Raw genomic sequence first — 24,133 nt, forward strand, 5'->3', positions numbered from 1 at the left:
TATTTCAAGACTACTATCTTTATTTCCCAATAAAATAGCCCATAGATGCTGGGATTTACTGGTTTACTTTAAATTTAATTGCCCTTACAACAAACATCTTTAAACGGTAAAACATTAATTCTCCCAATTATTATTATTATAACATTTACTATATAATATAACATATACCACAGTACAAATGTCCTATTAGGTCCAGGGACTGTCTTACATAATATTGCTCCCTTTATGCAACTTCCAAAAGATTCTTTATTGCTAGAAAAAGCCACAAAGCGTCATCTGGACTCTGACATCCAGAGCTTTGCTGCCCTAAGTGTGGTTCCTGCACTGGACGCTTAGGCAGCCCCTTGGCAGATGTTAGGGTTGCAGAATGTCTGCACCCCACCCTGCCTTCCAAACCACACTTCTCACTTATGATATCCCAGGGTTTCAGATGCACATAAAATTTGAGGGGAACCTGTTTTAGAAATGTCTTCCCCTCGTGTGCTCATTGGACAGTAGTCAACCAAAACTGGAGACTTTCATTACAATTTCAGATTTACGATATTTTATTCTTGGAGAAAGTTACATAACTTCCCTGTCTGACTCGTGGCTTATTTCAGTGTATCATGGTTGTTGCTGAGACTCACACAGCGGCTGAACAAAGAGAGGACGTTTCTCCCCTGTCCAATCTGTCATCTTCATCTCTGCAGAACCAGAAGCTGAGAGGAACTGCCGACTGTGAACTTTAGGGCATGCATTCACTACCAAAAATATTTACGTCTGCTGTGACAGAATCATGATCTGAACCCACAGTAGGAGGCGGCGAGGCTTAAATCCTCGCAGCTGAAGCTCAAAGGAACACTTAGAAGTAAAAGGAGAGGTTTTAAATCATGGCTTTCCTTGGGATATTCTCTCTCTCTCTCTCTCTCTCTCTCTCTCTCTCTCTCTCTCTCTCTCTCTCTCTCACACACACACACACACACACACACACACACTTTTAAACCTAGCAAGCTTACTATGAAAATCAGAGTATTTACAGCCATCCACTTCTTTTTGGCTAGTGTTCAGTTGGTTCATAATCTAATACCATTCCAAATTCACTCAAATTCCCCGAGACAGTTATCTAACCATTTCAGATAACATAATAGACTTCAAAGTGCAAGAAAAATCTCTTTACAGACTGAGGCTAGTTTGGAAAGTATTTTAAGTGCACAATTATGATAAGCCAGGTTCTTACATATTACAAATTTTCCCCTTTTCTAAAATCTGGGCTAATAGCTATTAAACATTTCAAATTAAAACTCAAAGTAATATATTGTTGGCTCTTTCAAAATTTTCAGAATTTAAAAGTAATAAATGGATTGGTCCATAGTCATGAAAATTATCATTGCAATTAACACATAGTTCCACAAGCTAGGCTAAATCCCATTATCTCTGTGGTTCTAATTATCCTAGGGCTTAAAGAAAGCACAAGTTATTTGACCCGTGACTGGCCCTGCAGTCTGCTGGTGAGGGTATACGGTAACGCATGCTGCAGCAGAACTCAGATGTCCTAAACTACAGATTATCATGCAGAACCTTTCTTGGGTCATCTTACACATCAACAGAGAATTCCAAGGTCACGGCTACGAGCTAGGATGGATTCACATCCCAGTGCCTCTCATCTGCTGAATATATTCTACCTTCCTTTGCTTTTCCTGTAAATCCTTTCAGCATCCACGGGCTTAATTGGGGTGAATGGAGTCTGTGCCTCCCACTAGGGCAAATGTCTTGATTGAATAATTAGTGTTAATTGACACAGGCACCTCTGTCCAAGGTATAAAGTGTCTTCATAGTTTATTTCATTATCCACGTCTTTCCTCTCCATTTTATAGGATCCTACCGACATTGCTACCTGACTGGACTGGCTAAAGTTAAAGCACTGGGCATGCTGTTGCAGGACTCTGTTTGGAAGCACAGATATTGCAGAGTGTTAGGAACCCTGGGTTATGACCTGCGCTAACAAATTATGAGCTCTAACTTGAAAAATGAGCCTTCAAAGCATAAAGCTTAGGAACCTTTGTTCTTACAAGAAATGTGATGTTTGACGTTTGTCACAGGTCCCTAGGCAGTCCATCCTGGACCTGGGGTTCTGACTTCTGCATTCTGAAGGTTTGTTGAGGATAAGAGAATTTCTCTGAATCTGAAACCAGATCAAGCTGGCCGATTAGCCAAATTATCCTTGAGCATGTACCCGTAGAGGCAAGGGCTTTTAATCAGGAGCCCTGAGGTGTCTCCCTCCAGCTTTGGATCCTCTCCAGAGAGCAGCCAGGAAAAGCTTTTCCAGTGTGGAAAGCTCCCAGAGGACATGTGGCCAGGGTGGGACAATCCCCAGGAAGGGCTCATCTGAGAGTCCCAGAGTAGCAGCTTGGGGAGGAAGAGCCTGAGCAGGCAAGCAGGCCAGGCCACAAGGAGGAGAGATAGCATTTCCTACAAGTGCCTTCTCTGTGACTGTTGTATCAGTGGGGGAAAAGGCCTTTAGCTATGGAACCATGGAATTCAGAAGAGGCAGTGGGACAGCAGACTGATCTCTGTAATGCAAATGGCAGCCCTTCCTCTGAGAGCCATTGTGTCAACCGCCTGAGAACGTGGCAGTGACTTGGCAGGGAGGTGGCAGAAAGGTTCTTTGGACCAACTGTCTCCTGCAGCTGTGAAAGACACACAGCCTGGCTGCCAAATGGTGGGCTCTTTTGTGCTCCGGCTGACTTTCGTTCACTCCTATGGCAACTTGAGGTTCAGCGTTCAGGAATATTGGTCTGGTCTGGACCATCGCCATCTCTTAGCAACCGAGGGAGATAGAAATTACCAGCTGGGTAATTTGATACTGGGAACCCGAAGGTCGTGAAAATGGGGTATAATGGCTGTTTGTGTTGAAGGGGGGGGGGGTGATGTAATCCTGATGCGTAGAACTGTTTGGAATGCCACAGAGATTACAAAGGAAAATCCAGTTCAAACTGGACTCTGTCTCACTCAGAGCGATTCAAGTTGGGCCAAGGAGTTCCTTTAAGCATGTATATTTTTGTTCAAATAAAAACCCCTATGGGGTTTTGGAACTACAGTATAGAAAATGGTTTACTCTGTATTAATTTTCTCTGAGCTTGACCCATAGCTTTATTTACATCGAGTTTTGAAACAGTGATTTCAGAGTAACACAAATAACAGGGTTATATTGCTCTGACTTTTGAAGGCATTGGGTGCAGGGACCAGGGATGAGGATTGGGCTAGGGAGAAGGGGCAAGGATGGATCTTGGAGACAAGAAGGCACTACAGATCTGCTTCCTGGATGCTCACACTGGCTCTAGCCCACAAGCGCACCAGCTCATCAAGGAATTGCATGTGGGGAAACTAGAAACTGCAAAGTAGAAGCCAAAGGAAATTCTTGATAACAAGTTGTTTTCTTTTTTCCCCTGGGCCCAGTGAAGGGGCCATCTGTTTTTCAAACTAGAAAAGCCAGAAGATACAGTGTTTGTTCCTGGAATGAGCCAAATTGTCATAATCTAATCAAAATTCCAAAGGAGGAAGGGAGAAAGGAAGAGAGGGCTGGGGAAGCCAGGCGTGGCAGTTCCCTTGCTCTCTGCATTCCTGTAGATCCATCCAGCTCTTTAGCAAACCAGCCTGGACAAGATGCATTTGAAGGGAGTGTGAATTACAGCGAGGAGGACTGGAAAATCCAGGGTTTTGCATGACAGGTAGTGGCCTGGTCTTGTTCTCAGGGGAGCTTGTTCACCTGCTACGCACGTGGTTCTCGTGCTGGCACAGTGGGCAGAGCGCCCTGCTTTCCCTGTCTCGGTTAGTGGTTAGAGTTCCTTGGCACACTCTGTTACAGTTGGGTCATGGATCTAATGCAGACAGCGGAGCACGCCTTGCTTTTTCAGCAGTGCTAGGAATGTTTAATTCCTTCCATGCGAAGAGGTTTGGCATTTGATTTTGTGACCCAACTTCAATGAGGTGAAGTAAAAAAAAAATTATTAACATAAAATAAATCTCTTTTTATATATCCACTTCCTTGTATCCTCGACCCTCTGATTCCCATATCCAGCCAATTTACAACAGTGGAGGCTGAATCCCATGGAAACACTGTTTCTATAGGTTAGCAGCAACTTCATATTGATTGCTATGCGTAGCATAGACAAGCAGTGCAGACAAACAAGTCCTCTGATATGGAAACACTGTAGAATTATGAACTCTACCATTAGGATTCTGAGAAGAGAAGGTCTCAGGAGAGGTTCTCAACCTTCCCAAGGCTGTATTCCTTTAATACAGTTCCTCGTGTTGTGGGCGACCCCCGGCCATAAAATTATTTTATTGCTACCTGTTTGATTTTTCTCCCATGGAGCCAAGGTTGTCAATGCAACTGACTTTCCAGCTGTCCCTGGAACCTGCCTTCTTGTCACTGTTTGTCCAGCCTTCATATTGACTACACTTGTGTATCGTGTTTAGTGAACATTTTTCTTGTTAGTTCTTATTTTGAAGGTGGCATTTGGGCAGTGCATTTTGAAGGACTGGTGACGGGCATATTCCCAGCTCAGTGAGGAACAGAGGCAGTGTTTTGTAATTCTTTTTTCTAGCGAAGGAGCAAGCAAAACTGTCTTCTGCCTGTTTGCGGCCAGGTCTAGTATCTGCTTTGAGTATCGCTTCTGTCTCAGCCAGCTGAGCAGGTCTGCAGGCACAAGGCCTATTCAGCTTTCCTTTCTTGCCCAGCTAGCTTTTAAAACTAAAATATGATGAGTGTGTTTATGTCTGCTGTGTACGAGTGTAGGGATCTGTACACAGTGTGGATGTATACACATGAGTGGAAGTCAAGCGCTTTTCAGATAGCGGTTCTCACTGTTGGACCTGACCAGCAAGCCCCAGACATTCTCCTGTTTCCATGTCTTCAGTCCCCAGTACTGGGCTGTAGGTACATATGACTGTTATAGGTACATATGACTGTTATAAGTACATATGACTGTAATAGGTGCATATGACTATTATAGGTACATATGACTGTAATAGGTACATAGGACTGTTATAGGTACATATGACTGTTATAAGTACATATGACTGTAATAGGTACATATGACTGTTATAGGTACATATGACTGTAATAGGTACATATGACTGTTATAGGTACATATGACTGTTATAAGTACATATGACTGTAATAGGTACATATGACTGTTATAGGTACATATGACTGTAATAGGTACATATGACTGTTATAGGAACATATGACTGTTATAAGTACATATGACTGTAATAGGTACACATGACTGTTATAAGTATATATGACTGTAATAGGTACATATGACTGTTATAGGAACATATGACTGTTATAGGTACATATGACTATTATAGGTACATACATATGACTGTGCTTTTTACAGGGGTTCTGGGAACCTAAAATTTAATCTTTATCTTATGCAGCAAACTCTTTTACCCATGAGTCATATTTATTTAGTTCATTTTAGAAGTGTCTCACCTGCATGTATGATTGTGCACTGTGTGTGCTCCTGCTGCCATCAGAGACTACAAGAAAATGTTTGATCCCCTGAAACTAGCATTATAGATGGTTATGAGCCACGAGGTGGGTGCTGCAAACTGAACCCAGGTCCCGTGTTCATAATTATGTTCACAATTAATGAACAATGCTTATACTTTATAAATAATTATTTAATACCTTCACATTTTTCTGCACTTAAACAGAAGCAAGTGTTTAGTATATCACCCTTTGGTATACTTCTATGATGTATTTTCACTGTTGTTTGGCTTTGCAATGAAAAGAAACCTGATGAAAATTCTGACCTCATTTATTTACTGTTCCCATAACAGTCAGTCTTTCAAAGGATTATCTATAGGAGATTATCTCCTGGGAAGGAGAGTGGAAATCTAGAAGCATTTCCTTGGGGTTGAGAGGCAAGAGAGAAATGCAAAGGGCTCTTTATTGAGGTGCCTTCAAAGCCACACTACTCAGAGAAGAGCAAACAGCCAAGTGAAGGCTAGACAATGTTAAGTGACTTCCCTTGTGAGATTGACTCTGGACGATGTATTGATCGGTACAGCAATGCAAATGCTGAGTAGTGTTAGCCTTATTTCCCACAGTCTGCTCTAATCTCATTCCATTTCACTTCTTTTGATGAAGATTCAAATCCTTATATTACCGGGCCCCAAGCTAAAAGTCTTTCTGAATTGCCAGAGTTGAAGAGGACAGATAAAATCCATACGTGGAAGCAGATGAATACAGAACGCAACAGCAGCGTTCGTTCACAGTTCTTACAAGAAGTAGCTGAGGCTGGAGGATTGCAGCTCAGTTCTGAGGCGATTTGGCTTCCTTATGTATGTGATGTCCGCATGACAAACTCCTTAATGCCACAGTTCCAAGACTGGTGTTGTATCACAAACTTGCAAAAATGCCGTGTCATATTCACTGTGCTGGCCCTCCCCACACTAGATTTAGCCAGTTTTTCAGTGATGCAGCAGTTTTTGTTTTAGAGAGTAGCTGAGAGGTAACATAGAGTGGTAGCTAGGGGCATAGATGCTTAGGGAATTCTAAGAATCTTGATTCTTAGTCAGGATTCTCTAGAAGAGTAGAACTTATAGAATGGATATCTGTATGTGTGTATGAAATATATATAAAGTCCATATATATATACACATATATGGTATATATAGTCTGCATAGATAGCAAGTCCCTATATGTATGTGTGTGGACTTGATTCACACACACACACACATATATATATATATACACATACATACATACACACACATAAATATATATATACACATACATACATACACACACACATATATACACACACATACATACATACATACACACATAAATATATATATATACACATACATACATACATACATACATATATACACACGCCATGGTCCAACTAATCCAACATTGATTGTCTGTGAGTGGAAGATCCAAGAATCCAGATGTTCAGTCCATAAGACTAGATGTCTCTGCTGGTCTGCAGTATATGCCAGAACCATGAAGAAGTAGGCTCTAATGCCAGTAAAAGAATGGACTTGTTAGCAAGAATGAGAACAAATAGGCAAAAGGAGAGGGAGTTTCTTTCTTCCATGCCTTTTATGTAGGCTGCCAGCAGATGGTGTGGCCCAGATTAAAGATGAATCTTTCTGCCTCAAAATATGTAGATTAAAAGTTGTATCTTAGCCGGGTGTGGTGGCGCACGCCTTTAATCCCAGCACTCGGGAGGCAGAGGCAGGCGGATTTCTGAGTTCGAGGCCAGCCTGGTCTACAAAGTGAGTTCCAGGACAGCCAGGGCTATACAGAGAAACCCTGTCTCAAAAAAAAAAAAAAAAAAAAAAAAAAGTTGTATCTTCCCACTTCAAAGATCCAGATTAGAAGTGGGCCTTTCTATCTCAAGTGATCTAATTAAGGAAAAAAGCCTCATAAGTATGCCGAATTATTTAGGTTTCAGTTAAATCCACATGTAGTCAAGTTGTCAATTAAGAAGAGCCATCCCAGGGTCCAACTCTCTGCATCCGAATTCCAGATCTTCTTCTTATGTGCTGTACAGAGCGGCTTTCTATGCCTTGTTTTTCTCACTGTAAAATGATGGTTACAATGATATCTTATGTCTCCTAGGACTGTAAGGACCATTAGATCGACTAATATCTGTGGAATGCTTAGAAAAATGTCTGGAATGGAAAGCACTATGTAAATGTAGCTAATATGATGGAGGAGTCTTGGAGTCTTCTACAAATGGTTATTACCATCCCAGGGCTTATCCTTTAAAATGAATCTTTTATCCAGCTAGACAGACCTAGTCGTCATCCGCACTAAACATCAAAAACCAACCACAGACTTAACACGTAGGCATATGCTGAGTATTGTCATGTATGGAGTCTTAAATTTCCTTTTTATTTTCTTCTTTCATCTTCTTTTGATGATCAAAAAGATGTGGTTTCGCCAGTAATGATGAGACATACTATATTCTCAGCATTGAAGAGATGGAACCAGGAGGATCAGTAGTTTGGGGTCATCTTCAGCTACATAGCAAGTTTATGCAATTAAACAAATAAGAGGTGTCGCAGTATTATCGGGGACAGCTACAGTAGACTCAAACCATCCCCCTGCATCAACATCATAGTTGGAGCTATAGCTTCTTAAATTTTGTCAGTTATTAAGAGCCAGCATTAGTGAATGTTGTTGCCAAGAAATATCACACACATGTTATAGTCAAGGCAAGCTACTGTGTGATTGCCATAAAATCTTTCAGGAAGATATTCCCCTCATATCTACGAGATCGTGAGTCAATGTCAGGAAGACGAATGTCCTTTCACCAACAGATGTTTGGACTATTGGATAATTTAGTGAGTGCTGAGGAAGAAGTTTCCAAGCTCCATTTGGAGTCAAGATGTAGAGAAGCAACAGTTAACCTAACAGCCAACGGGTGATGACAGTTATTAAGGTAAACTGACTGTCTACAGGTTGCAAAGCCAAGTGAGAGAGTACACCGTTAGATGAGACCCCACTGTCACTGAGCTCAGATAGCATGACTGGGTGCAAGAGATGGATAATTAGTGTGTAGTGAGAGTGAATCTGACATATGTGTCTGCTCAAGGTGCCAGCGGAAAAGGTAGTTAACATCCATGGGGAGAATATGGAAAGTGCACAAGACACAGAGGCGCCACTGAGATGGCCAGATAGGAAGAGACATGACTACGGCATTTCACAGTGGGAACCTGAGGGATAGATGGAGGCTGGCCACACAGATACATGGAGGATAATAGGATGGATTAAAATAGAAGATGGGAGAATTTCCTTAGTGCAATGTCCAGGACTTTCTGGTTTCTCCTGAGCTATCCTATTTGGTCAGGATAAAATTAGTATGTAGGAGGGAGGAGCTACTCTCCGGTCATAAAGAACTAAGAAAACTAGCCTGAGGGGAGGAGAGAGGGATGCCCATTTTTATTTCCACGAAAACTTGTTGTGTTATAAAGATCCCTAACAATATGGGGTAAATGCTTTCTGAAAAAGAATTCTATTGACTCAGATTTAGACCTAAGAGCATGTGGCTTTTACTAAGCAAATAGCAATTTCTTACTTGGGTACATTTTCAGTATTGCAAGTAGTTGATTTTTAAAAATCGTGTGTGGGCCATCAAGGTTACTCAGCAGATGAGAACTCTTGATCTCTGGAACTCTTATGGTAGGGGGAGAGAACTGACTTCAGCAGGGAAGTTCTCTTACGTCTCTATGTGTGCTGAAGCAACCTATTTCCATCCATCCATAATAAAAAGACAAATAAATAAATGGTTCATTTGTTTTAAAGATACTTGTATTTGTTACGAAGATGGCTCAGTAAGATGCCTGCCACTCAATTATGAGGACCAGGATCTCTAGCACCCATTATACTGTGCTGGGCACAGTGTCTGTAACCCCAGAGCTGGAGACACAGGCTCGTAGGTCACTAGAGCTCACTAGTCAGCCTGAATTGATGAACTCCAAGTTCACTGAGAGACTGCCTCAACAAATAAGATGGAAAATGGATGAGAACAGCAGTCATTGTCAACTTATGGCCAACACACAGACACATAGACACACACAAAAGAAAGGGGAAGGAGAGACAAAGTTTCTAGTATTGCTTCCTCCTGATAATAATACATATTTTTACAAACATTTTCTCTGACCCACTAGTACTATTGCCATTTTGATGAATTTCCTTTTTCTAATTCTCATTTATATGCATTAAGTCTGACTTGGATTCCATCAAAATTTTAGACACTATTTCTTTCTCATTTACTTATTTATTTGTTTGTTTGTTTGTTTGTTTGTTTGTTTGTTTTAAACTCCAGATTTTACTCCCCTTCTGGTCCACCCTCTGACTGTTCCACATCCCATCCCTCCTCCCCACCCCACCCCACCCCACCCCACCCCACCCCACCCCACCCCACCCCACCCCTGTCTCCACGTGGATGTCTCCACCCTCCATCCCCACCCCACCAGACCTCTAAACTCCCTGGGGCCCCCAGTCTCTTGAGGGTTAGGTGCATCATCTCTGAATGAACACAGACCTGGAAGTCTGTGTGTGTGTTGGTGGCCTCATATCAGCTGAGTATGCTTCCAGTATCTGAGAGATCTCCAAGGTTCTGAGACCGCTGGCTCTCCTACAGGGTCGCTCTCCTCCTCAGCTTCTTCCAGCTTTCAACCACAGGGGTCAGTTGCTTCTGTCCATTGGTTGGGTGCAAGTATCTATACCTGCCTCTTTCAGCTGCTTGTTGGTAGACATTATTCCTTTAACTTAATATTATATTCTTAGTTTTTTCCCCTTGTAAATGAACTCACAAATGGGCCAAGATTTCTTCTCATGGCACTTGTGCATAGGAAGGCCCTAATAAGTTTATTATGAAGGAGTTTTGTTATGGTCTGAACATAGTCCTAAATATCTGTGAGCAGAGCCATCAAGATTGTCACCAGAACTGTTGCAGAGAACCCCAAGATTGCTCTGCCTTTTAACTGTGTAAGATGTAGCAAGAAGGTGCCTCATATGAATGAGAAAGTGTATGTTCAAAATATACCCTGTCAAAGAGTGTCTTGATTTCCCAAACTCTAGAACTGTGAGAAATAGATCTTGTTGTTTATAGACTACCTCATTTATGAATGACAGCCCAAATGAAGAAATAAGATTCACAACTGGTACTAAGATGTGGAGGTGCTGCTGTAACAGCTCAAAGTGTGAAAGTGGGTTTGAGCAATGAATAGACACGGGAGGAGCTATATAGTGCACGTTCAGAAAGCCTAAACTCTCCTTTGTCTGCGTGACTCTGCCAAAAACAGGAGAGCAGGAAGTAGTGAAGAAAGCCTCAGGTTACTAAAGAACACCGAGTTGGTGTAGCATATCAGTAGAAATGTGGGTGGTTAAGGCATCTTAGTAAATCTGAGAAATAAACGAAGAAACAGGTTGGGGCAACAGGGGAAAGACCAGCCTTGCTGTGGAGCAGTGCCGTTCTTGGCTGAATTTCACTGGGTCCCGGCATTCTCTGGGAGGTAGAAAGTGTGAATAATGAAAGCAGAGCCTTCTAAACCACGCAGGAAGAGCCTGGTCAGTAAGATGCTGGTACAAGGAACTGATTTAAAAATGGAGTTATTAAAAAAAAGGAAAGTGGGCTGGTGAGATGGCTCAGTGGGTAAGAGCACCCGACTGCTCTTCCAAAGGTCCAGAGTTCAAATCCCAGCAACCACATGGTGGCTCACAACCATCCGTAACGAGATCTGGCATCCTTTCCTGGAGTGTCTGAAGACAGCTACAGTGTACTTACATATAATAAATAAATAAAAAAATCTTTAAAAAAAAGGAAAGTATAACTTAAAAAGTTAAATTGGGAAATAGTAAGAAGATCTGTTTGTGAGTGGCCAAGGGTGGTGATGTAGCCCTTTGACGAGGACAAGGGAGATAGACATAAACCATCCAACCCAGGATCTGTGGCCTCCAAAGCTTCGAGAAACACATTTCTATCACTCACAAGCTACTTAGCGATGATGTTTTATTCTAGCAGCCCCAACCAGACTGAGAGTTTCTGAAGTCTTGATCTTCCTCACACTGGAGTTACGATGACTTAGGTCTTTTGAGGACAGTTAAGGATTTGTAATGCACCCTGAGTTGTGAGAAGATGAAACAGTATTTCTGCAGATTCGAGGGAGCTGGACCTTGGAATTCGGGTTGATGCTCTTAATAATTTCGCTTTGGGGGTGTCTGATAAAAACTTTAGTCTCTTCTTTTTTATTTCTAGAGCTTATTTATTTTAATTTTATGGGTATGAGTGTTTTACCTGTGTGTATACACATGTGTGTGTGCGCGTGTATGTTCATGTGTGTACCTGGCACTCCCAGAGACCATTAGTAGACACTCAATCCAACCCCCGAAGCTGGACTTACAGACTACTAAGCCACCATATGGTGCTAGGAATTCAACCCAAGTCCTCCAGGAGACAGGCAGTAAGAGTGCTCTCAACAACCGAGCCCTATTTCCGGCTACACTTTTTTTTTTTAAAGTTATACATAATAAGGGAATATTTGGTCTTAGGAGAACTATAGGTGCTATGTCAGATATCTAAAGAGACAAAGCAAATTATCCTTCAGTGCAGACTGAGTATCATTGCTCCAAATAAGAGAGGGTTTTGGCCATAGTTGAGGAGGAAAAAGCTTATGAATGATGTAAATAGTGAACTCTCCTCCATGGGGTCCTGCACTAATGAAAGGTCTCTATGCCCATCCCCCAGACACTTATGCCTGAAATAGCACCACCATAGGGGGACTCACAGGCTTTATTTTCTTCAGTCTCCATGCCTAGTCACCAAGAGGTATCCATTCACAGTCACACTGTCTGGTGTTTCCTTCCGTGGTTTGGTGACAGTAGTATAAATTGACTCATCCAGCTATTCTGAGGGAAGAAAGCAGTTCTGTAGAGCCAAAAGATTTGGGATGCCAAACACACATGTTTAAAAATGGCTTTATCTCACCATTGGTTTGAATTTAGATTTTACTGTGGTAGACACAGTTTAGTATTTAACAGAGGACACACCCTCAGGAACTGAGCTCAGCGCACTCTCCCTCCGTCAGCTTATGCCTTCATCTCTCAGTACCATTGTGCAAGCCTGAAAGTGTTTCTTTCCAGGAAGTTGTTTATGTGGGTTTTCCAGTTGTTTCAGCACAAAGAATTTGTGGATATAAAGTTTCATCTATGATAAAGGTACCTTAAAACATGCTATATTTCTTTCTGATATAGAGATGGTTGTGCCCTTGGCAATGGGCAAAGAGACACCTTGTTGGTAGTGTTTTCCTTATGCCAGGGACAGAGCAGAAGGCAGCCTTTTTTTTTCTTTTTTTAATCCTAGCTTGATACCTGGCTTGGTGGCCCAAGCTGTCTTATGCGTAGGACTCACAAAATTCAAGTCAAATCCAGGCAGCACAGTGCAGCAGGAGGAAGATAAACAGAGACCGAAGACCATTGTGCCGTCCACAGACCTGCCCTCAGTGCACAGCACATGTGGGCCACAGACGCCCGCTTGTAACCACTCCACACAACATAGATGGAGGATGTCACTCAGAGTTGGCGGCCATGTGTCCAGGCTGCAGCAGGAGTCACCACAATGTTTGGTCAGAGGAAAGAGAAAGAGAAGTAGAGCAGCTTGAGCATAATGAAGAGAGATGAAACTGGAGACTGGAGGGTGGAGAGGAGTGGCCAGCTGTGAGCCAGCCCTGCCCCCTGGGGCCTTGATGAAGTCCCAGCTTACGCTGCCACAGAGGGCCATGTCTGGGTCTGTGGCTTTGTAGCAGCTGGTGTCGACAATGTCAGTGTTCATGCCTCACTGGAGAACATGGGGATTCCCTGGTTGGGGCAGTCCGTGGGGACTACGTAAATATCCAAGGACTGTGCATAGCTGGCCCTGCCCCTCACTGGATGCAACACTCTGGAGAGCTGGCCCTATCTCTCACTGCTGACAGCATCTGGGGAAGCGGGGCCTGCACCTTGCCCAAGCAGCACAGCGGAGCTGGCCCTTGTGACTGGGGTATGGCTGAGCTGCCCGGAGGGTAAGAGTATAGGAGAGCCAACCTCACCACTTCCACTTGTCTGCCATGGGGTGGCACAGGCGCAGGGGTGATTTCCCCCTCCCTTCTGCTCTCCCACGTGCTACAGTCAATGAGGGGGCAGGGATAGTCCTCCCACCTATTGCTGCTAACGAGGGGGAAAGGGAGAGGGCATCACCCATGCTCCCACAGCACCTCACACCAGCTCTCCCACACTTCCACCCTCCAGGATGGCTCACGCGTACCTCCTCCACTAGGGCCAGCTCTACTGTGGTGCCCAAAGGTCAGGGTTCGCTCTTTAGAGTCCTGCTGCTGGTGAAGGGCAGAGCTGGCTCAGGCAAGTTCAGAGTTCACGACCGGTGAGCATATAATACTGAATACTGATGGTATCACAGAAACCAGGGATCTCAGACCAGACTGACGATGTTCATGGCAATGATCATTTACAAGTAAAGATGTGTGGACAAAGGGATAGACTGTGGGTCACACCACGGCACACTACAGCTTCCATAAAGAGATGGGTATTTTTTATGCTTTGTTTTGTCGTTGTTTGTTTATCTGTGTTAAGTTTGATTGGGGGTAGGTTGCAAGGGTGGATACGAGGGGACGGAGAGATGAGCCGGACTAGGGTGCCTGATGGGAAACTCACAAGGAACCAATAAAAAGTTTAAAAAAGTGTTGTACAAAATCAAGTCAAATGACATTCCCGATCCCCACCCACCCCCCGGCCGTGTTCTGTAGTGAGAACGTCTACTGACCATGTAGTGTTTAGTCATTTAGACTTCCGATCTGTGTTCACATTCTTATTGATACAGCCTTTATTGACTATTATATGTGACCAGTTATCTTACCTCACAGAATATTTTGGAGTTAATATATAAAGAATTAAGTTTTTATATTCAGGTTTTTGGGGTTTTTTTGGTTGATTGATGATTCAATAATGCATTCAAGGAGTCAAAATTCTTAAGGTGGTAAGCAGGATGGCTTCCCATGGGAAGGTGCCTTGCCTGTTACTCCTAAGACACAGTCCTCTCTCCAGGGGCAATTGCTGCCAGTCTCCTCCTAGAGGGAATGCATCTAGCCATGCGCCTCAGCACAGAAGCGAGCTGTAGCATCACTGAGCCTGTGGGAGGAACAGATCCCAGTTACCCAGTCTCTGTCCTCTTACAACAACGATCCCAGCAAAGGAGCCTCTAGCTAGTGACTGTGTCCACTCCAAACTGAGAGACTCATCATCCTAGAGGAGTATATCATACCTCAGTCTGCCCATCTTAGTGCTTCCAATACTTGTAGTCATATAAGATGTATCTTTGTGTATTTGGCTTCTTTTGTTCAAATGTTTATGGTTTATAAAGTTTATCAAATGCCCCCCGTTGAACATACTGAGACCATATGATTAATCATTTTTTAAAATATTAAGCCAACCTTAGTTCCCAGAATGAATGTATCCAATTTTTATGTATATGTATATGTGTGTGTGTGTGTGTGTGTGTGTGTGTGTGTGTGTGTGTGTGTGTGTGTGTGCGTGTGTATTATTGGATTCATTTGGTAAGGAATTTGGTAAATCTATTTCTGATTTATCCCTATACCTCTAATCCTTTCTCTCTGAAAAGCCTGGATTTTTTCCACTATCCCACCTTCGTGGTGGGCTCTGAGCTTGTTTATTTTTCTCCCTCTAGCTTTGGAGTCTATTTTAACTTTGTCTCAGCCTCCCAACCTCTCAGTTGTGCTTATGAATCTGTATGAGAAGATGGTGACAGTGCCCTCCCTCTGAGTTCCGTTCTGGGTGGGATCTTAAATTCTGGATTCTGCTCTACTCTGGAAGCGGCTCTCTGATGCCTTCAGACTGATTGGTTTTCTAGCTTTCTAGTTTCCCTTAGTGTGGTAGCTGGTGTCCATAAGCTAGTCTGTCATAACCAGAAATAAAAATAACATGGAAATGGAAAGCTGGTCTTCTGTCAGAGCACCATAGTCTTGTCAGAGGATAATAAGTCCACTTTAAGCCCATGTCTCTGGGAGGAGCAAAGGACCTCGAATCCTCCAAGTCCTCTTGCTGGGATGCCATTAGAAAGCGTCCTTCCTCAATTGCTTTGTGCCTCAGGCCAGATCCTTCTTTCTGGGGTACCCAGTCACTCGTGACAGGAAATGAGGAACTCTATTCACAGCTTCTCTGCCTGTTCCCACACTAGAGCCCATCAGTCACTGAATCACGCCTTTTGTAGTTCCCTGGTGGTTTCATTCTGTTTTGTTTCAATAAATTTGTTCACTTTGTCTCAGTCCCACCGCCTTACCATGGGCCCAACTGTGGTAGCTGTTTGCATTATTGAAAAGACTCCACTCCCACTCCCTGTCAAGACAAGGAAAGGTCTTTCAAAACTGTGAACCAGACCTAAGCCTTCAGCACTGTGTTTAAATCCAAGAGCAGCTCTCTGTGGCCCTCTGTCTAGCAACTGCCTATATTGTACACATGCCCTTGCAGCATCTACTGCAGCCAGACTTTTTGTGCTATGGGTACTGAGAGATCTCTCTGCCTCTGCTCAGGGACTGTCCCCTTCTGGCCTGTGACTAAGGATGGCCTTCTAGGTTTGTTTCCTCTACATTAAGAGGAAATTGAGTTGGAAGATTTCCAGTTCAGAGGACTTTGTGATTCTGAGCCATTGGCTTAAAATGTATCATTGTAAGAACTAGGCTTATGTCTACAGCAATCTCTATACTGGGTTGTAAGCATTGCATAGCGTGAGCTGTTCTGGTTTGACTTTTGTTGCTGTGACAAGAACAACTCTGACCAAAAGTAGCTCAGGGATTTATTTACACTCACAATTCAGATTAGGGTCCATTCCATGGGAAGTCCAGGCAGGAACTCCACAGCCGGTGTTTTGGTAGCCCATAGAGCTTTATCTCCAACTGAGAAATTCATTTCACAGGCAAAGAAGCAGACAGAATGAAGCCAGCTCCCACCCCACTAGCTTCCTATCCAGGTCAGGATGGCCCCCTGGGATGGGCATCTCCTCTTGTTCTCTGGCTTACAGGCCTCACAGTCTGCAGCTTCTCTCCAGTGCTCTCCTACCGGCTGGCCGCTGTGGAGCTCTTATTCCTTCTGAGGCTGACACACTGCTTGGCCAAGCAGGCAACTTCCTTTTGGGAACTGTTTATCTCTAAGGTCCCTGAGGACTGAAACAAAATTCTTTTCATTTTAGAATTTCTCTGAAGTGAATATAGAGCTTAGTATATAATGAATGTTGAACTAATTAACTTATATTCAAATGAATGCATGCTTTCTATTGAATGCTAGTCAAGAAATGGAATTTTCATATAGAGATCTTAAATGTATTAGCCTTGTATCTGAAGCACCAAATACACACGCGCGCGTGCTGCACACACACACACACACACACACACACAGAGAAAGAGAGAGAGAGAGAGAGAGAGAGAGAGAGAGAGAGAGAGAGAATCCCTAACTTGAAAATTTAAAATATGTAGTATTCCAAAGAGTGAAACTTTTTGACTGCCAATATCTTGTCAGAAGTGGAAAATCCTACACTACACTTGAACTCACGTGATGGTTGCAATAAAAACACAGGCATGGTAAAAATAACATATATGGTTACCTTTGAGCTATGTATACAAGATATACATGAAACCCGGATGGGTTTCTTCCCCAAAATATCTTATTGTGCACATAGAAATATTCTAAAATCCAAATGAATCTACAGACCAAGATACTTCTAGTCTAATGCAGTTTAGATCATGAAAACTCAATCTACATAAATATTTGGGGTATGGCTAACTAACAGAAAATTATATTTACATGTTTCTTAGATTCCATAAGGAATATGTAACTTCTCAACTATGCATAGCTTTTTCCAGACTGATGCCAGTACTTGGTTCTGGTTAGAAAATCCTGTCTTGATTTTGCCATCTTTCTTCTTTTGAGCTAGCAAGAGTTGACAGCTATTTAAATAAAAATTAAAAATAGTACATGTCCTGTTTGTTCCTGCCAGAATGTTAAGTGACCATGACCACAGAACTGAAACTGTGCTCTGTCTCTCCCTCTGTCCCTCCGTCCCTCTGTCCCTCCACCCCTCCCTCCCATTGTTAGTTTGAATTTAGGTTGCCCTGTGATAGACAGAGTTTAGTACTCAGCAGACAGAGGACACACTCTCAGGAGCTGAGCTCAGTGCACTCCCCTCCATCAGCTCAGGTTGATCCTTCTTACTCTCCTTCATCTCCCAGTACCATCTGCACAAGCCTCAATGTGCTTCTGGCCAGGAATGTGCCTATGTGTTTTTCCAGTTGTTTCTATACAGAGAATGAATGCTTGGAAACATTTGTCTATGACAAATGTATCTTAAAATGTGTTATTTTTTTCTGATATAACAACCAACAGTCAAGTAACATTTTTTAAATATTCTGTAGTGAGAACTTCAATTGCCTAGTATATATAGATAGGAGGTAAAGAGACCATTGAGATGACATGGCATATCTCTACCCTATATCTATATCATCTACATCTATCTAATATGCTGTCAAATAGAGGAGAGTGACAATAAAGAAATTAAGGGGTCTCCTAGCTTTCTAGATGTCATGACCACTTCTGTAGCAAATATGCTTTTCTTTTCGTTACTTGGGAAAGATTTTCAAGTAATTCAGAAGTGTCACCAGGGTACACCATTAGTGTGTGATAATCCTCCTTATGAGGTGGCTTTGACTCTATCTACCTTTCTGTGTGGTGGTCATCACCAATGGAAGAATTTCAGCTCGTGGAAAATGACTTTGTCAGGAAGAGAATAAAGTGAGAGGCCTCAGGCAGGGTCACTCAAGTCTTATCATCGGGCCTGACAGACTAGAAACGCTCTGGACCGATGACCTGGGAATCGGCTTTAAGTGAGCCACATTTGCATGGAAGCTTGGCCATGCCTGCGGCTTACTCTGGATAATGTACATGCCACCTCAGGACTACTCGTCACCTCAACTAGTAGCAGGCTAAGTAGAATTTGCTTTGAACCTCAGTGTAGCCTTCTTTCCCAGCAATTCTGTAGCACTCTAGAGCTCCTCCACTCAGCAAACCTTTATTATCACCCACGAAGGGCACAGGGCCACTTTAAAGCAGCCCTGCAGAAAGGAACTGGACACAGCAAGGGTCAACTAGAGTTGCTTGTTCTGAGTGTGGGCTACGGGGTGAAGAGACTATTGAGATGTCAGAAGAAGCAGAGATGGGGCTCACAGAAGACTAAGTATTCTTCAGGCAAGGAGGGGTGAGTGGTGGGGTGCTTGAGAGAGCCAGCGTGAGGGAAAGAAAGTTCCCCCTTTAGGGGAATACTGGGATGAGTCACTTCTAGCTTTTATTTAAGCTTCTTTGACAATGAAGCTGACTGGTTCTCAGCAGACCTCTAGTCAGAAAATTCTAACTTCTGCTTACTCCTCTGGAACATTCACCCTCTCTCCTGGGGCCCGGTGTTTGTGGAAGCCATGAGTGGGGTGTTTATGAAAAAGCTGGAAGCTTTGTGAGCACACGCCACATGTCTAGGAGCAAGAATGTTCAGCACTGCCAAGGATAGACACTGGTAAGGGGGCACCATGCCCTTCCCTTCCACAGTCTCTTGGTTATTTCTTTCCTAAGACCCACATTTATAGAACAGTCATGCTAGCCAGTAGGTGGGTCAGTATGTAGTTTATGACAAATGGCATGCTTTGTGGATATCTGTCAAAATCTAGCAGCAAACTTTCATAATTGTGAAACATATTTATAGTATATTGTATTTCTAGCTGTCTCTGGAGGGTCTGAACAATCTACATAGGATTCTGAGCAGTTTCCTTGTGCAGCAGAGCACTGTGTGATGTGTACTGCCAGCAAGAATCAAACCATTTCTCCACACAGCTGTCCAAGACACTCACATGCTCTTCTTGGCTTCTGTGTTCTGACAGTGCAGGCAGTTAGCAAATCTGTAACTGTGGTCTGCCTCCTGGGCTGAGCTCCCTGTCGGTATTTAGAGATGTGGGTAATCCTGGTGTTTCTTCTGAGCTGAAAATGCAGTGTTGTGCAGAAGAAACACCACACCAACAGACCATACGAACAGTAAGCTTTGCACACAAGCTTCTAGTGTAACCAAGCAACTGACACATTAGACAGACTTTGCCATCAGCGTGCATTCTCAGGGAACTTAGGTCAGTGCCTAAAATAACCCTGCTAATTGTGAGGGGCACATGTGGGATGAAATTCCAGTTAGCAGTCTGTGAGCTGAGTGACTGTGCATCTGAAACCTCACTGTCATTACAGTTCACTGCAAGCCTCTAAAGCAGTTAGGCCCACAGCTCTTGGCCTGTCCAGGTATGGAAAGAAAGTCATATTCTCTGTTTGTAAAGCTGGTTAACCGGTGACAGCCGGTCGAAAACCAAATCGACTTGAGTCACCCGATCTGGGCTTTCTCTCTGCTGCTTCTTGCTTGTTGTATGGTGGAGTAACTGCAGAGTGGATGGCTTGGCCAAAGGACAGGAAACTGCAGCAACCTGTTTAGGACATTGCCACACACCGGACTTCTTCATTCAGGTAGGCTGGGGGGTGGGGGTGGGGTGGGGAACTCTTTATAATGAACAGAAGTCATTGAACCATTCATTGAACCAGAGCCCCAAGTGTCTCTCCCACACATGCATAACTGTTTTGATGGGCTCTGTGTTACACTCCCTAGCTAGGCAATATGCTTTTAAAAAAAAAAGTCTCCATAGTGTTGTCAAGAACCTACATCTAGATCCTAGGAGGTAAGGGAGGCTAAGGAATTTGTTCAGCTTATAATAAAAGTCTTTTGAAGACTGGCCTTCCTCTCTTTTGTTTTATTTCCCTTATTCCAGTTGCAAAAGAAAGGCTTGGAATCTGTGGGAGACGATGGAAAAAAGGTTAATGCCCTTCATTTCAGAGCAAGTGGTGTTTACACATTAAGAACAGGACCCAGACTGATGAACGTAATTACTGCGCTTTCCATACACCCCCACCCTGCTGTTGGGCCCATCAGCGTAACATGCACACTGCTCTGCTTACCCTAACTGTGCTGACCTGGCTTATACATTCAGGTTCGCTTTAACTCTCAAGTATCTGGCATGAAAACAGGTATATAAATACTGTCAAAGATACTTCGAAACTATATATATGTGTGTGTGTGTGTGTATATATATATATCCCTTATATCACAATACATATATCGTTTTGTAACTGGTGTAATTTAGCATGTACTTGGACCGCTGATCGCTTTTCTAGAATCCACTCACAGTGAATAGCAGTCAACACTTAGCTTGATGGAACTTTGTTTTGAGAATTTCATGCAGCCCAAGCGGGCTTCAAACTGTCTGAAGATGACGATGGCCTTCAACTCTGGATGCACTTGTGTGTCTCCACCTCACTGTTCGAGAGATGGTTATTCACGTTACTGAAAGGTTAGTCTTGAAGTTCTGACAATTATATGAAGAGAGGAGTATTCTAGGAGTTAAGTGTAAGGGTTACTAGTTAAAAATGGGGCCGTCAGCAGTTGTTTTCTGTAAGCCAATTGCCTGTGGAGGGGTGATACCTCTTTTGTTTGTTCTAGCTTAAAATTATTACTTAAGTATATGTGTATGCATGCATGTGTGCATGCATGTGTGTGTGTGTGTTGGATGCACATGTGTGCAGTACCTGAAGAAACCAGTAGAGGGTGCTGGACCCCTGAGCTGTAGTTATTAGTCCCCTAACCCCACTCCCACCATGTGGGTGTTGGTAATTGCTCCAGGCCTCTGCAAGAGAAGCAGGAACTGTCTACTGCTGAGCCCGTCCCTCCAGCCCCTGGGTTATGGCTTTCTTTCTTGCTTCGGCTTTTTTGTTTGGACTTTTGGAAGAAATTATTTCTGTGTCTGGTGTTTATCAGCTGCAGTCACTGTCCTTGAAGGCTAGGTTGATGTTTAGTACGGCATAGGGTACCTCTCAGGAGGTTCATGTGATATAAAGATGCTACAGACTAGACTTTAGCAGCAGTAGAGGGGAATGTTTTACTTAACCATGCAGAGATGCTTTCTCATTTACATTTCAGCTATTTTCTTTGATGCATGGGTTATTTTTTAAAGTATTATTTACTTTCTAAATATTTGGGGATTTCCAGAAGTCTTCATTATTATTTCTATTGTCTTATTCTAATTCAATTGCATCACATTAAGATGGCATATGTATTGTGGCTTAAATCTTTTAAATCATCTAAGAGTGATTTTGTGATTATCATCTATTCTGTAGGAGTTGTCACTTGAAAAAGTATGAATGGCACTGTTGTCTGGGAGGACCACTTGACTCTGTAATTGACTTAATGTCAAACTAGTTGCTAGTTTGTTAAACATTTTCTTTACCTATATCTTTGTGTGTATTTTCCTCATGCCCTATTGAGAGAAGTGCATAGACGTTGACCTTGTAACTATAAATCTGTCTGTTTCTCCTTGGAGTCCCACTGCTAGTTGTTTTATTTTGAAGCTCCACATCGGGGCATGAGCTTAGCCATATATGTTCTTGATGAATTTGTTTTTTTATCATTATGAAATGAGTCTTTTTATCTCCAGGTATATTCTTTTTGATGAATGTTTTTCTGATATTATATAGCCATTCCTGCTTTTCCTTCAAGTATTTCTCCTTTAAGAAGTTTTGATAAAAGCTACCTACAAAAAATAACATACATTTTATTTATTAACATATTTATTTGATTATTAATGTATAAGGACAATTCACAGATAGCATTCATATGTCCTATAATTTCACATTACAGTGCTAGAGCTCAGATAGCCAGGCTTCTCCCTCATCATTTATTTTATCAATGGCAACCTTCCTTATACATGATACTTAAATTCATATATTTAACACTTAGCATGCAGTGAACACTGGCCAATCAGAATGACTGTCAGCTGTTAAAAACAGGTGCATGCTTGACTGTGTAACAACTGCAGTCCTCTGGGTTAGGAGTAGGCACTGTTTTCAGTCTTTTATATATAGTTCTACCATCTGTAGACAGTGTGAAGAGAATGAACCTCACCACTCAGAATTCTTAGAGCGCCTCAGTGACCCAGGAAACAGGCATGCTAGCATCTTAGGGAAGCTTTGTATTACAGGAAAATCCCATAAGCAGTCTTTAAAGCTTCATTTTAGATTTTGCCTGTTCGTTTATTACTAGTTGGTCATTGAGGCCCATCTGTGTATCGACCACGGGCATTCTGATGAACTGTGTGGTCCCAACCTTAAAAAGCCATTGAAGCACAAGAGAGAGAACTCTAGGACATCCGGGATGTGGTAGGGCAGTGGAATGTGCATATGAGGACATCCTGTGCCTTACAGGATCTTTCAGGATGAAAAAAAAAAACCCAACAGGAACTTAGCTCACTTTTTCCCAAAATGTGGCAAAATCTATAACTATATACCTTGTTTCTTATTCCAGATATTTAACTTTCATTGTAACCAGAACACTGCACCCTGTATTTGTGTCAGTACACACCTGGGGTTTATTAGAGCTGGAACTCTGCTTTTGTGCTCTAGTTAGCACATACTTCCCAGAGGAGTGAGGGATGCTTCACTCACTGTTGACATCCAGTCAACACTTTTTGAATGACTGACTGACTGACTGACTGACTGAATGAATGAATATTTGCCTTTGTGCAAACATGGAAAAAGAAGGGTAAAGATAGGACCATTGTTGAGCTCTATCACAGGCTGGCTATTAGTCACAGGAAGTGAGTGCCACCAGGTGTCAGACCTCTCACCATCCTCAGGGATGCTCTCTCAGGCTCTAGGAGTTAGCTGTGGGGAGACAGCTACAAGGCTACAGCAACAGAATGATTTCGCTTCTGCCCGCTGATAATGGAACAAGTGCTTCAGAGTGAAATAACACTGGGCACCTCAAGTCAATTCCTTCTCACACAAGTAGCCTCAGAAACATGAGCACTGGAGTGAGGTGGTTGTAGTTGCCATGGAGACCAGGATAGCAACAAGAGGTCAGGGTTGGGAGGCCAGACTTGTGTAATTATGCCAGTGGTTAATAGGAATCTTCTTTTATGAAAAAGATATATGCATACATGTATGTATGTGTGTATGTATGTATGTGTGTATGTATGTATGTATGTATGTATGTATGTATGTATGTATGTATGTATGATGTATTTAATCTGCATACACACCCGCATGCCAGAAGAAGGCATCAGATCCCATTACAGATGCTTGTGAGCCACCATGTGATCGCTGAGAATTGAACTCAGGACCTCTAAAAGAGCAGCCAGTGCTCCTAACCCCTGAGTTATCTCTTCAGCCCAACAGGAATATATTTTTAAAGAATTTATTTTCATTTCATGTGCATTTAAGTTTTGCCTGCATGTATGTCTGAGTAAGAGTGTCAGACTCCCTAGAACTAGAGTTCCAGACAGCTGTGAGCTACCATGCTGGTGCTGGGAATTGATCCTGGGTCCATTCGGAAGAGCAGCTAGTGCTCTTAACCACTAAGCCCCATGTTAGGAGGAATCTTAATGCCACATAGAAGGTAGTTATTAGGAGTCTAATGCCATATAGGAGGTAATTAGT

General features: G+C 42.8%; 1 protein-coding gene across 14 annotated transcripts in view; it reads left to right on the forward strand.

The window, feature by feature from the left end:
• The window catches only part of Akap6 (A-kinase anchoring protein 6), a 435,939-nt gene that overhangs the window by 141,730 nt on the left and 270,076 nt on the right, over nt 1-24,133 (forward strand). The window contains exons 1-2 of one of the 14 annotated variants that reach the window (XM_029484608.2): nt 19,164-20,116; nt 20,416-20,526. The exons of 7 other annotated variants lie outside the window; for them this stretch is intronic. In XM_029484608.2, the coding sequence (XP_029340468.1) occupies nt 20,521-20,526 (6 nt within the window). In that variant the 5' untranslated portion in view covers nt 19,164-20,116; nt 20,416-20,520. Of the gene's footprint in view, nt 1-18,604; nt 18,825-18,849; nt 19,134-19,163; nt 20,117-20,415; nt 20,527-20,575; nt 20,995-24,133 lie in introns of those variants that run through there. 6 more of the 14 variants (XM_029484609.2, XM_085830369.1, XM_085830368.1 and 3 more) reach the window with 6 other exon arrangements.

This window comes from Mus caroli, unplaced genomic scaffold, assembly GCF_978045245.1.
Source record: "Mus caroli unplaced genomic scaffold, Mus_caroli_1 scaffold_14, whole genome shotgun sequence".
Lineage (NCBI taxonomy): Eukaryota > Metazoa > Chordata > Mammalia > Rodentia > Muridae > Mus > Mus caroli.